The sequence below is a fragment of the Dendropsophus ebraccatus genome, chromosome 2 (genome assembly GCF_027789765.1).
Source record: "Dendropsophus ebraccatus isolate aDenEbr1 chromosome 2, aDenEbr1.pat, whole genome shotgun sequence".
Classification (NCBI taxonomy): Eukaryota; Metazoa; Chordata; class Amphibia; order Anura; family Hylidae; genus Dendropsophus; species Dendropsophus ebraccatus.
The window spans coordinates 92306028-92319827 of NC_091455.1; the positions used below are offsets into that span (position 1 = coordinate 92306028).

Below are 13800 nucleotides of genomic sequence, written 5' to 3' on the forward strand. Positions count from 1 at the left end.
AAATTACAAATAGTTTGAAAGAAAAAACTTTTTGCTAAAGTTGCCCTTTAATATATGGCTAAAGTTAGAAAAGAACTTAAGGTTCTTCCAAAGTGCAAATGTTTAACAAACCACATTTCATAACACCAATCCAAAGAAAACTGCCTCTCTTATAACAGGTATATTACTGTTATCTACATATCATTATGGCTGTATAGTCTCCATAGAAATGGCACATAATGGCAGATTTGGCACGTGTTAGGGACCCAAGACTTACATGGTAAAGAGGACATGTGTTAGTGCTGTGCCATCGTATCACACAAAAAATGCAAATTTTAATCAGTAGGGACTAAGTTTCAAGACAAACATGATACTGAAACAAATGTATATCACATTGGTCTTAAAAGGCCAGTTGTGTTAACCTTTTACAATTATATGGCCACTTGTCGAAGTGAATGTTGACAAGACTGATGCTGAACCACATGCTGTCATGCAGTCACTGTTCCAAAGCCTGAACATTTACTGGAACTTCATTCAATATAAAGTTACATACTTTATTTCCTTTTCTGCTAGACAAAGTATAGATGTCTGGCAATAATAATAATAATAATAATAATAGTAATCTGTTCATCACATCACACTATATTTCATGCATATTCATAAGTAGTTTTAATAATTTTTTACTACTTTTTAAGTGTAAATTCTGAATTATATAAGCGATTTTTTTCCACTGTAACCAGTGAAAAGTTGATGTCAAAGAAACAAGTAAGCTGATAGATACCTCGGAGACAACTCCTTCTATCTTCAGTGTAGATATAAGATTGTGTATGGAGGAACATATGTTCATGTTATTTTTGAACAGTACGTCGCAGATGGTTGTAGCTGGCAAATGCCCATTAGAATACCAGAGGACCCTCATGTAGGGCCGTGTTCTAACACTACAATTGTCTAACTTACTTCTGAATTTTTTCCTGGGGGTGGGAGCTTTTTAGCAATGGTTGTAATACATTTTAAAAGTTTTTATTATAATTATATATATATTAAGCAACCATAGAGGTGCCATACATAAATAATGTGATAGATAACACAAGGACTGTGTCAGATATTGGCACTTGGAAGTCAGGGCAGAGAAACTACATTCATATGACAACATCATCTGTCATGTGACCTGTAACCAACTTGAACATGATTTTAAAGAGGAATTCCCCTTTAAAACCACAAAATGGCCAGATATCGCCACCTGCTGGCAGACCTAATCTAATGCAGTGTGAGTACATGAATGCACATTTCTGTGAAAGAAGTTACTGTATATAATAAATACAATCAGAACAAGGAGGCCATTTGTAAGGTAAAAAAAATGAGATCCTAAATAAATACAGATTTTTCTGAAAAATAAATAAAATAAAAGATGCTTTCTGCACTAAGGGCTAGTTTTATCTACAGTTACTAAGGCTTGGCAAGATTAAAACCAGAAACAAAGAGCTGGTGACATCCTGCATCTTCTGCTGTGATCTGCAACCTGAGCTTCTTCAACAGGAGCAACACTACAACGGTCAGCATGTCCTAACAACCTGCAGCATGCTGAGGGTTGTAGTTCTGCAAGTGCTATGGGTTGGAAATCACTGGTCAATGGCCCTGACTGCATGTCAGGAGTTTTACTTAGTTATTGTTTGATTCTGTAAAATGTTTTCCTTTACCAAGGAAAAGTATTGTAAAGTTAAAGGGGTAGTGCGGCGGTAAAAAATTATTCACAGAATAACACACATTACAAAGTTATACAACTTTGTAATGTATGTTATGTCTGTGAATGGCCCCCTTCCCCGTGTCCCACCACCCCCACCCGTGTACCCGGAAGTGTAGTGCATTATACATACCTGATCCGTGCCGACAAGCGTCCGCCATCTTGTGCCAAATGTCATCTTCGGCCGGCCGGCCCGAACACCTTCGATCTTCCCGAGTGCCGGCCGCGTCATCAGCGGCCGCGTGTCGGCGCGGATCAGGTATGTATAATGCACTACACTTCCGGGTACACGGGTGGGGGTGGTGGGACACGGGGAAGGGGGCCATTCACAGACATAACATACATTACAAAGTTGTATAACTTTGTAATGTGTGTTATTCTGTGAATAGTTTTTTACCGCCGCACTACCCCTTTAAAAACTGGATGGTTCTATGATGAGATTAATATGGAAACTGCATATAAATTAGGAAAACATCTGGTTGAATTGCTGAGTAACCCGAATAAAAGTTGTCCTTCTGCTTAGCTCTTTTAATTTGGCAGCCCCAACATATGTACAAGTGGATCTCAGTCCTCCTAAGATGTCCCGAACAGTAGTCTCCACATCTCCTTTGTAGGCGACTTCCACTGTCCTGCCTTCAGACGCCCTGAAAACCAAAACACAAAGGGAACATGATGCCATATACCATATAAGAGTTAACTGTGACAGTGATACATATGGAACTCCTGCCGCATTCTAGTGAGCTGTCACAGGAACTGTCAGATAGTTGTCAGTACTAGTTATAGTGTTTTATGGTAATGCTTTTTTTTACCCGCACAGTCTATTATAGAATGTAATTATATTTTCTTGTCAGTGACTGCAAAGAACTCCCTGGAGCTGTAAAGGAAAGGGGACAGGTAGGGGGCATCACAGGGGGGAAATCACATTGCTGGTGAGAGAGTGCTGTACAATATATGAGGACAGAAAGAGGAAGCAACAAGACAGAGAAGAGCAGGTGCATGGACAGAGGAACATGGCGCAGAATGGAGTTTCTTTAGCTACATAAAAAATGCTAAGCCAGCAGAAATGTCTGAAGGTTAAAACAACAATCACAGATTATGTCTGCAGATGCCGGTCATGGGACAGTTTAACTGCAGGACTTCACTAAAGGGGTATTAATGCCATGAAAATGTATATCTATCCACAGAATAGATTGTAGGAACCTGACATCTGTTGTTCAACATGGAACAGTGTGGAGAAGATGCATGGTGTGATATCCATACACATAAGCTGCCAATACTTCTCTTTAGAAGGTATGGAAACATAGACCACAAGACACCAGTCCTCCACATGGATGTGCTACCGATTAGTAGGGGTCCCAGTGGTTTTACACCGACTGACTAAACTTTTATCACACATCCCATGTAAAGTGGTAAACGTTGATGCCTGGAGTACCTCCTTAAAGTAACAGTGTCATCTGTTACTTTGGCTGAACTGAACTGTATGCACTACATATGTCTGTGTTACATAAGTAAATATATAAAAGCAAAAAAGAAAAAGAAGCGGCCGCACCTCACACCCATGGCTGACTCAAATACCTCTCGGCTAGGGATGGTCCGAACCGAGTTCGGTTCGGGTTCGTACGAACCCAAACTCTTGGTAATGATTCCCGCTGTCTGCCCGCTCCGTGCAGCGGGCGGATCCAGAGGGAGGACCGCCTGGAAAACTGGGATACAGCCATAGCTATAGGCTGTATCCCATTTTTCCAGGCGGTCCTCCCGCTGTATCTACCCGCTCCACGGAGCGGGCAGACAGCGGGAATCTGATGCCGCATACGAACCCGAACTTCACAGAGTTTGGACCATCCCTACTCTCGGCTACATTTAAAAACCAACACCAGGATGTTGGTATATAATTTGATCAAACCATATTGCCTCAGGTACCATGTGCAGGTCCTCTGGCCCACATGAGTCCCTACACTAAAAACAGCACTGTGTCGGTCAGCAATCACCAACCCCGCAAAGCAAACACATGGTAAGTACCTCCTTCTTTCTCCCAATCTACCTGTTGGTGCAATGGTGAGTAGTAACACCTTGTTTACATATGTGTTGCTCAGTGGCCGCTTTCTCCACCAGTGGCGCCTGCGGGGTGTGGGGGTGCCCAGTGGGTTTGGTCCTGTGACATTGGGGTTGCAGGGCTATTCTGACCCCCCCCCCCCCTATGTCACTTGCTTTGCGGGGTTGGCGGTTGCTAACCAACACAGTGTTGAGTTAGTGTAGGGACTAATGTGAGCCAGGAGACCGGAACGTGGTACATGAGGCAATATGGTTGGATCAAATTATATACCAACATCCTGGTGTTGGTTTTTAAATGTAGTCGAGAAGCATTAGTGTCAGCCATAGGTGTGAGGTGCAGCAGCTCCTTTTTTCTGGTTTTGTATTCTTTATATATTATGTTATTAACAAAATTTTCAATGAAAAGTATTTTACAAATTCAAGTAAAATACATACAATTTTGTATGTTTATTTTAATGTTTAATGTTATACATTCTCTTTAATTTCACAAAAAAAGCTGAATAGATTTAAAAACAAGTATCCACTAAAAAGTATTTAGGGAAAAAAAAGATAATGGGCTTAACATACCCTGATGTCACGAACCAGGGTGTAATTCCAATGGAGTGTCCAGCAGGGGGCACACTATATAGAAGTCAATAAATACCATTGACTTCTATATATAGTGCGCCCCTGCTGGACACTCCATTGGAATTGATGGCTGCCCATGGAACAGGTGAGTCTGCACACTGTACTACTCCCCCATCATCTATCTGTTTATAGTATGAGCAAATAGATGATTGGGGAGTAGTACCAGGGCCATCCCCAAAACACCCCTCCCCCCCCCGCGCTGCCACCACATATGCCCTGGTACTATTTCCCCATCATCTGCTCATACTATGAGCAGAAGATGGAGAAGTAGTACCAGGGCTATCCTCATCACCGCCGCCGCCCCAGCGTGTCCACTGCTGTAATTGAGGCCCCGGTCTCAGAGAGGTAGTAGGCCCCGGTCTCAGGCCTACTTCCCCCCTGAGACCGGGGCCTCAATTACAGCAGCCGTCCGCCTCTGTACTATGAGCAGATAGATGATGGTGGGAGTAGTACAGTGTGCAGACTCACCTGTTTCATAGACAGCCATTGATTCCAATGGAGTGTCCAGCAGGGGCACACTTTATATAGAAGTCAATCGTACTCATTAACTTCTATATAAAGTGCGCCCCCTGCTGAACACTCCATTGGAATTACACCCTGGTTTGTGACATCACGGTATTTCGGAGATTTTGAAGTCTCCTTGATCTACTGAATTAAGGGAAATAGCAGTAAATGTGCATTTCCCATAATTAATGTATATTAGGAATTTGTCTAACTTTTCCTAACTGATAACATATTAAAAAATATTTTGCCCAAACTTCTCCATTAATGGATTGTACAATGGAATACAGTAACTGCTGTCAGTCTGCTATTCCTATCTGTATTGGGGGAACCTGTTATTAGTGACTATATAATGTATTGGAGGCATCACAGAGGCTAGTCTGCATTCACACTGCAGTTGAGCTTAGGAAACACAGACACAGGGATGGAGTTTGCAGGGGGTAACTAGTGGAAAAAATAGCATATACTAGTGACAGAATGGCTAGATATAGTCCTGCTCCTCATATACATACAAAGGACAGCATATCCTGAAAATTTGCCTGAAATTACAGTTACACTTTAAAATGCTATGGTATAAATTGATGGAAAATTACTTTAAAATAATACTCTCCATATCTGACCCTCAGAGGTTACAACAGTTGTTAAATATAATAGGGGAATCAAACAGCCAATCAGGTTCTTGTTTTTACTTTTTACTTTGCACTTTTAAAACTGTCAACTAAAATCTTATTGGCTGTCAATGAGTTCATTTGCGCTAATGAATACTTACCCCTCACCGCCTAATAACTAACCCACTTGCTCCTCATAGTGTTAATGACTGGAAACTAACCTACCTAAGTAAAATGTAAAAATAACAATTCATGTCTTATCATCTTGTCAGGAGGGACTCTGCACAAGACTTTCCCAGAGGCTGCATGAGGGAATAAATTAGCTGGTGAAGAACACAGCATCAGACTGCAATAAATGGCAAATCCTGCGAGGTATCATCTATGACAGGCTGGAGTGCATAAATATGTCTTGACACTATCCTCACACTTCACTGCTACGGAAATGGAGAAGAGAAAAAGAGGCACCCTGGGGAGTTTATACTATAGGCTGGGCTTTCTCTTCACCTAATTATTTCCTTACAGTTAGTCACATGCCCATCCTCAGATAGATAGATATATACATTGTATATACATTACAACTTACAACAGGCTGTATATGTGAATTGTTCCTGTCTCTACTGCAATTATGTTTGTTCCAAATAGAAAAACAGGGCATGAATGAACTTATTGTTTTAGTGAGTTTACTAGCACTCACGCATTTCCCAAAAGTACATATTACTGACTTGTAAAGTATGCAATGACTAAAACAGGGCTGGGAATTGGCTATTATATTTTAAGCAGATATCCTAGATCTGATACGGCTGTCAGGACATGCCTAATGTTGTAGCTTTGCAATAGATGGAGAGCCACGGATTTAAGACCACTGGTTTCTTGTCTATAATCATTCTATATTTGTACTATACTGATAACTTTTTACGTTTCTTTAAGACTTCTGCTCATCTTAGCAACCCTACAAAAGAGGATTAACTGCAATATGAAGAAATAAAATCAGACTCCCCTCCTTCAGGCTGTCCTGCTCTGTGGTGATTCTGTCCATAAGATGGCCGATATAAAGAAGCATGTGACCATGCCCCTCCCACATGTCCTCCATAGGCATATACATAAGAAAGAAACAGATCACTAATCTCAGGGAGACCAGCCAAAAATAACACTGCCGACAGCCGGTTAAAGCGCTCAATGTAGTGAAATCCTAATTGCATTGCTCCTTGGGAAACATGAATATGCAAAAAAAAAGAACCATTGGAGCCTTGAAACATGGGACTAGCCAGATATCCCTCTGGAAAGGACCAAGCCAAGGGGTGGCTCCTGTAGGGAAACCACTAAAACCACCATATTAAGTGGCCCTATAAGTCAATGTAATGATAAGGGAAAAACCAAGGCCAGGTATCCAAACACAGACAGCTGTTTCGGGGTATTGCCCCTCATCATTGTGGAGCAGGATTCTGGCTAGGTGGGATATCCACCCCTTGGCTTGGTCCTTCCCAAAGGGATTTCTGGCTAGTCCTGTCTTTCAAGACTCCTAAATGAGGCTCCACGGGCTCTTTTTTTGCATAGGCATATACGGGCTCAGTGGTGGACATGGAGGAAGGGGCATGATCACATGCTCCTCTATGTCGGCCATCTTATGGACAGAAATACCACAGGGCAGGACAGAAGAGCCTGTAGGAAGGGAGTCTGATTTTAGCTCTATGGGGTACACAGGGAGCTGCTGTCAGTAGGTACAGTGGGTGCAGTGGGTACTGTACGCTGAACAGTTTTACTACTGTAAAATGACCAACCGCTTTAAAGGATAATGCTTTTATTTGTATAGCGCTAACTGATTTCACAGCACTTTGCAAAGTTTGTCAATGTCAAAGGTACCGGTACGTCCTGGAAGTCTGTGCCCAGACGAACCTGGACGTACCGGTACGTCCTGAGCTATGAAGCGCGCTCCGTAGCAGGTGGGGGCCGGCTGCAACCAGCAGCCGGCTTCTCACCGTTAATGACACGCTGCAACGATCGCGCTGCAGCGTTACATTAACTCCTTAAACGCCGGTCGTAGCGTTTAAGTGTAAGTGACAGGGGAAGTCCCCTGTCACTTACCGATCGGGACCCCCGCAGTTTGACTGCGGGGGTCCCGATCGTTAAAACAGACTGCCGGAGGTCTCTCACCTGCCTCCGCGCGGTCTGATCGGCGCTCTGGTCACTGAGCCTGCACAGGCAGGCTCAATGAGCAGATCGCCGATAACACTGATCAATGCTATGCCTATGGCATAGCAATGATCAGTGGAAAAAAGGAAAGTAATGAATGTACAAGTTCCCTTAAAGGGATGCATTAAAAAAAAAAGTTAAAATCACTAACACACTACCCCAAAACCCCTCCCCCAATAAAAGTTGAAATCACCCCCATTTCCCATTATATACATAAAACATATAAAAATAAATAAATAAACATATAATATACCGTAGCGTTCGTAATTGTCCGATCTATTAAAATATAGCAAGCGTCATTGCGAACGGTAATCGGCGTACACGAAAAGAGGGAAAAAATTTTGCGGATTACCGATTTTATGTTACATTATATAAAAAATTTTTTTTTAAAAAAAGTGATCAAAACGTCCGATCTTCACAAATATGGTATTAATAAAAACAAGAGATCGTGGCGGAAAAAATGACACCCCACACAGCCCCAAAGGTAAAAAAATAAAACTGCGTCACAATAGGCCCATTTTATTAATATTTAATTGCCAAAAAAAAGGATTTAATTAAAAAAATATATATAACATTAGAGAATCTGTGTAAACCTGCATATGGTTGTGTTTGGACTGACCTATAGAATAATGGTATCTTGTCGCTTTTAGTACATAACATAGACACAGGAACCCCCCAAACGTTACCATATTGCATTCTTTTTTACGATTTCACCTATTTATATCTTCATAAATAATAACTTTGGGGTTCCATCATACATGTTATGGTAAAATGAAAGACACCATTACAAAGTACAACTATTACTGTAAAAAACAAGCCATTACATGGCCTTGTAGATAGAAAACTGAAAGTGCTAGAGCTCTTAGAAGGAGAGGAGGGAAAAACGAAAGCGCAAAGATCAAAATTTGCGCGGTCCACTGGGTCATTTTGGGCCTTGTCCTCAAAGGGTTAAATGAAGAAGAAAATGTCTGACCTGTTTTTCTCTCCAAAACCCCACTTCTGCCCTTGGCATGTCTCAGAAGTATATCTTCCATTAGAGGGGGCGGGTACTGAATGACAATTATCACAATGTCCAATAGCTGCTAGATGTAACTGCAACATCAGAAATCACCTACTGGACATTGCATGCAGGCCTGGTTTCACCTGCACACAATAATCATGACATCTTGGAAGGAGTACTCCTGAATTGTGCTGATCGCAGAGGTAGAGTGATGGGGCAAAGAATGGGTTACACCTCCCTGAACCACACCCATTGAGGTAGATCATTAGGAACTAAGGGAAATGTGGAAAAGAAACCTGGGACAAAGTGGGAAGCAAAACATCATTGGCAATATATGTTCTGGAATCACTTTCTGCTCGAGGTATCCATGGAGTAAAGGAGCTCTTTTTAGGGCTAAATGTTTTGGTTGGTCTGGGTCCCACTGCTAAAACTGTCAATCACCTCTAACCAGCTGCCACAAGTGAGAACAAGTGAGGAGAAGTGCGTGGTAGTGTGCTTCACCTCCCTACTGTCAATCATCTCTGTTCAGTGTCCCAATAGACTTATAAAGGAACCTCCTGGACAGATATCATGGGAACTGGGGAGTGAAATGTGTTACCGCATACTTAAAGCTTTTGACATGTCCTAGTTTCCTAGTGAGTGCCAATTTAAAGTGTCACTGTCTCGCAGACATGTTAAAAGATTTGATCAGTTGCAGTCTGGGTATTCAGACCCCCATTGATTGTTAGATAAGAATCATTTGGCTAAGTGTGTCACACCCAGCTTGCTGCCTTTTTTATCTTTCTGTAGGAAATGGCCTCATATGTAAAGGCCCTATTCCACGGAACGATTATCGTCCGTATTCAAATAGAAGGCAATGATCAGCCAACATCGCTCATGTCGGCTGATCGTTGCAGTCGTTTGTTTTTCAACATGTTGAAAAACAAACGACTGATACAGCAACGATCTGCTGCCATCGCTCCGCGGAAAAGGAGCGGTGGCAGCAAACGCTGCTGTATGCTAAGGGCTGCCCAGACAATTTAGCGATCACCCGGGCAGCCCCCCCGCAGCTCTCCCCAGCCTTCCCCGGACTCACCAACAGTCGCTGCTCGACAGTGAGCAGCAACAGTGAGCAGGGAACGAGGAGCAAACGAGTGCTGAGAGCGCTCGTTTGCTCCTCAAGTCGGCCCGTGGAATAGGGGCTTAAATCTTGGAAGACTGTCTTCTGCAGCGTGCTGGATGTGATGGAGAGTACAGCAAGTTGAAGAGTAAAGAACACAGCCACATGCTTCTCCCAGTTCCTGACACCTAAACTCCAACCAATCAAAACTTTTTTACATGTCTGTATGACAAGGGAGTACTGTGACATCAAAACCTAGCACAGAAATGCCTACTCAGCCAGTCAGCGACTAAGGCAGGACACTTCTGCAGTCACGGATTGGTTGAAAGAGTAGTTCCTGCTGGGTCATGACGGCACAGGAATCCTGGAGAAACAGGAGCCAGGGGCGACAGAGATGGGTAAGTATGAATATTTTATTTGGCCCCACCACCCCCTACCCGCCCTCAATTTTTACATTTGACCGAAGTACAAGCTAATGTAGTTAATCTTGTAGGGTTTATCAAGTTAATAGTTTACACCTGGTGTAAAATATAAATGTATAAATTCACAAGATATTTTTTTTCCCTTTCAGCTTTTTTGGTCCAATGAAACAGGAAATGTTTTCAGAATATGATATCTGGCATGGAGACCCATGTTACATACACATGATGTAATTATTTTATATTTAGAAGGTCAGAGATATAACCTTCTTATAACGGTGAGTAAAAATATGTATCTGGTGAGCTGCAATTTATTTTAATTATCTGACAACTTGTGCTCGCTTGGATCACTCTATTCCAAAACGTAGATCAATAGGGGGCTCATCTATGAGGGTTTACTGTGTGTCTGCATGCTCGGCACTAAGTATTGTGTATGTTACAGGGTTCGCTATGAGAAGGTGTCTTACTGCTTTTTGGCCACAAGATGGCACTGACTATTTCTTACAGCTAACTCACTGAAGTAACCCAAGGGGTAAGTATTTATGTGTTATTTTTAAGTGCATGAGAGCAAGTTGCCAGCTACCTCCTTAAACTCTGGGCCTTATACAGACCCATTCTAGAAATTTCTCTCCAGTTCTACCCAATGAGATGTTGAGTTACCACACAGCCTGCTCCACCAATAGGAAGCTACTCCTGGCCCTCACATATAAGTTTGGAAAGCAGTGTGGAGATGAGAGCAGTTTACTACTGTATGCTGTACTCTTACTTCCCATAAATTCCTGCCAGCCAGCAACCTAAAGAAGGAGATGAGGGAAACACATGTTCAAACTGGTAGGGATTGTCTCTCAAGTCTCTTAAAGTGTAACTGTCATTTATATGTAATTTTTCAGAAATCAACAAATATCAATAGTACAAGCGATTTTGAGAAACTGTATAGGTTTTATTAAGCAAAGGGTTTTGTTTTTTTTTACTCAAAAAGCTGTTTCCCAGCCTCTCCCCTTCACTTCAGAAGAGGGGGTCTTGAAAACAGCATTTTGAGTACAGAAATAGGCTTTTTTTTTGCCTAATAAAACCTATTACAGAGTGTCTTTTAATCACTTGTACTATTGATTCTGCAATGAAAATTTAAATGACAGTTGCACATTAAGTCCTTTCAGTCTATACAAGTACTATTGTGAAAGGGGTTGGAGAAAAGCAATCAGCCAGTGCACCCCACTGTTGCTGGTTCCTTTCTGGCTTAAAGCGCAACTATAAAATATTTTGACCTTTCAGTTTTAGTTAGCTTAGGTCATGATAAGACTTTTTGCAATATACATTAATAACCTAAAATGAACAGTTTTTTAAATACATAAGGCTGATTATGCCCTTACAACTCTGTCTGGCTGTGACTTATTTCTGAATTCCTGCTGGACACGCCCCCTCCCTGGAGATCCGTCCTGAGTGTACGGACTCTGACAGGAGGATCAGATAACAGCCCTGACACAGAGAGAAACAGAAACAAAACTTCCTCCCCACCTCCTAGCAGCAGGTTCTCCCCCCTCCCCTCACAGAGGTGACTAAGCAGAGCTGAGGGTGTTGTGTGTGAGGAGCAGCGCAGGGGAGGAGATGGATGGAGGGACAAGTACTCAGTGCTTCAACAAGGAGGGACATCCCAGCCATGACCCAGCCAATGTACTGCATGAGGGAGAGTGGGTGAGTCACTGATGGGAGGACTACAAGTCCCAGCACAACACAGCTGTATTCCTTCCATAGTACATATAACATTCACTATCAGATGTCTGCAGCAGGTGCTCCCACCTCCATGGCTGACATTATCCTACAGTGTAATGAGAGCAGATGACTGTATCTAATCCCAATGTGTGTGATACCATCTGCTGGAGCTCTTTATCTAATCTTACATTGTGATACTGTATGCTGGGGCTCTATCTAATCCTGCTATGTGTGATACATCTGCTAAGGTGCTGCTCAGTGAATGGAGGAAGCCAGCCAGGGAGATGAGGGATAGGTCACGCCCACTTTCTCTCAGCCAGAAGAAAAATTCATTTATTCCTCTGAGGAACAACTGGGGATATCTCAGCGAGCGTACACGATATGAACGCAGTTTAGGGCTCTTTTTAAAGGGTAACACATGGGCTTTTTATTTGAGGAATTTAATTTTTTGGCTACTGAAATTATAGTTGCGCTTTAAAGGGTACCTGTCATTATAACGTTCGAAATCTAAATCAACGGTAGATGTGATATAAAGCAAGTTTGCAATTTACATTCATTATTATTTTTGTTGTTATCATCTTGTAAAACAAAGCTATACGTACTAGCAATCCAGGTCCAGTCTCCTAAAGGCAGATTTTTAGTCTTGTGCTAGTTGCAAAAAAGAGACTAAACATATTAAGTTCTGGCCAGTAGAGAGCAACACGGCTTTTCTGCCGTCTCTGTGAGTGCACAGAGGACCTGAAAAAACACAGGACGTCCTGTGTTTAGACTCTTCGGGGGAAAAAAGAGTCTAAACACAGAAAGTGTCGTGTTTTCCATGAAAACTAAAGAAAAAATAATAAATGTAAATAGCAAATATGCTTTATATCACATCTATTGTTGATTTTGATTTTGAAAGTTATAACGACAGGTACACTTTAAGCCAGAAAGGAAACAGCAACAGGCAGTGGGGTATACTGGCTGATCGCACTTCTCCAACCACTTTCACAATACAAACCAAGGCTGTAAAAATCCTAGTGTAGTGCGTATCCACCTCCTGTAGTCCCCCAATCCCCAAGTACAAGCCTTGTTTCTATTCTATTCTACTTTCCAAAACTCTAAAGAACCTATTATATCACTTAAAGGGAACTTGCCACACAAATGGCACTGTGCATACTTGATTATTAAAAACTTCTGCACTGTTCCTTTAAGAAAACTGCCAAGTATACATGTTCTACTGTATTCTGGACCCTGTGCAATTGAACCATCATACAAAGGGAACACCAAGGACAACCTTTTAACGAGTGTGTGTTTGGACCTAGGGAAGGCTACTACCACTCCGAGCCCCATAACAAGTGCCACAGCGGTACTGTACTATCAGTTCTTGCAAGTAACACCTAGCAGCCCTGGATCTACAAAACATTATACCAATGTCCTCATTAGGGATGAGCGAACTTTTGAAAAGTTCGGTTCGGTTCGATCCGGCGAACTTTCGTGAAGTTCGGATTCGGCCGAACCAAACCTAAAACGAACCTTGCAATAATGGCTGTATAATTGCAGCTACAATAGTGGGAGTCTGATAGGGTATAGTTTTGTTTAGTTGCAGTTGCTATTACAATGAAAAAAGTGGAAAAAATCAAAAAAGTGCAAAAATTGTGAAGAAAAATTAGCCAAGGTGTAAGTGATTACACGGGACATAGGACACAAAGTTCCTTGGACCCAATAGGGTGGAAAACAGACATTTGACAGTGGAACCAACAGCAGTAATAGTACTGTATTGGACCCAGTATAGAGAAGGGGGAGGAGGAGGAGGCAGTAGCACTTGATTGCAAACAGCCCAGTATGGTTGAAAAGAGACTATTGGAGGAGGCAGCACCACTTGATTGCACCAAGCC

General features: G+C 42.1%; 1 protein-coding gene across 1 annotated transcript in view; it reads right to left on the reverse strand.

Moving 5' to 3' along the window:
- Positions 1-2116: 2116 nt before the first annotated feature.
- The window catches only part of GMPR (guanosine monophosphate reductase), a 47324-nt gene continuing 35640 nt past the window's right edge, over positions 2117-13800 (reverse strand). The window contains exon 9 of the mRNA XM_069960163.1: positions 2117-2364. Coding sequence (XP_069816264.1) covers positions 2184-2364 — 181 coding nt within the window. The 3' untranslated portion in view covers positions 2117-2183. The remainder of the gene's footprint in view (positions 2365-13800) is intronic.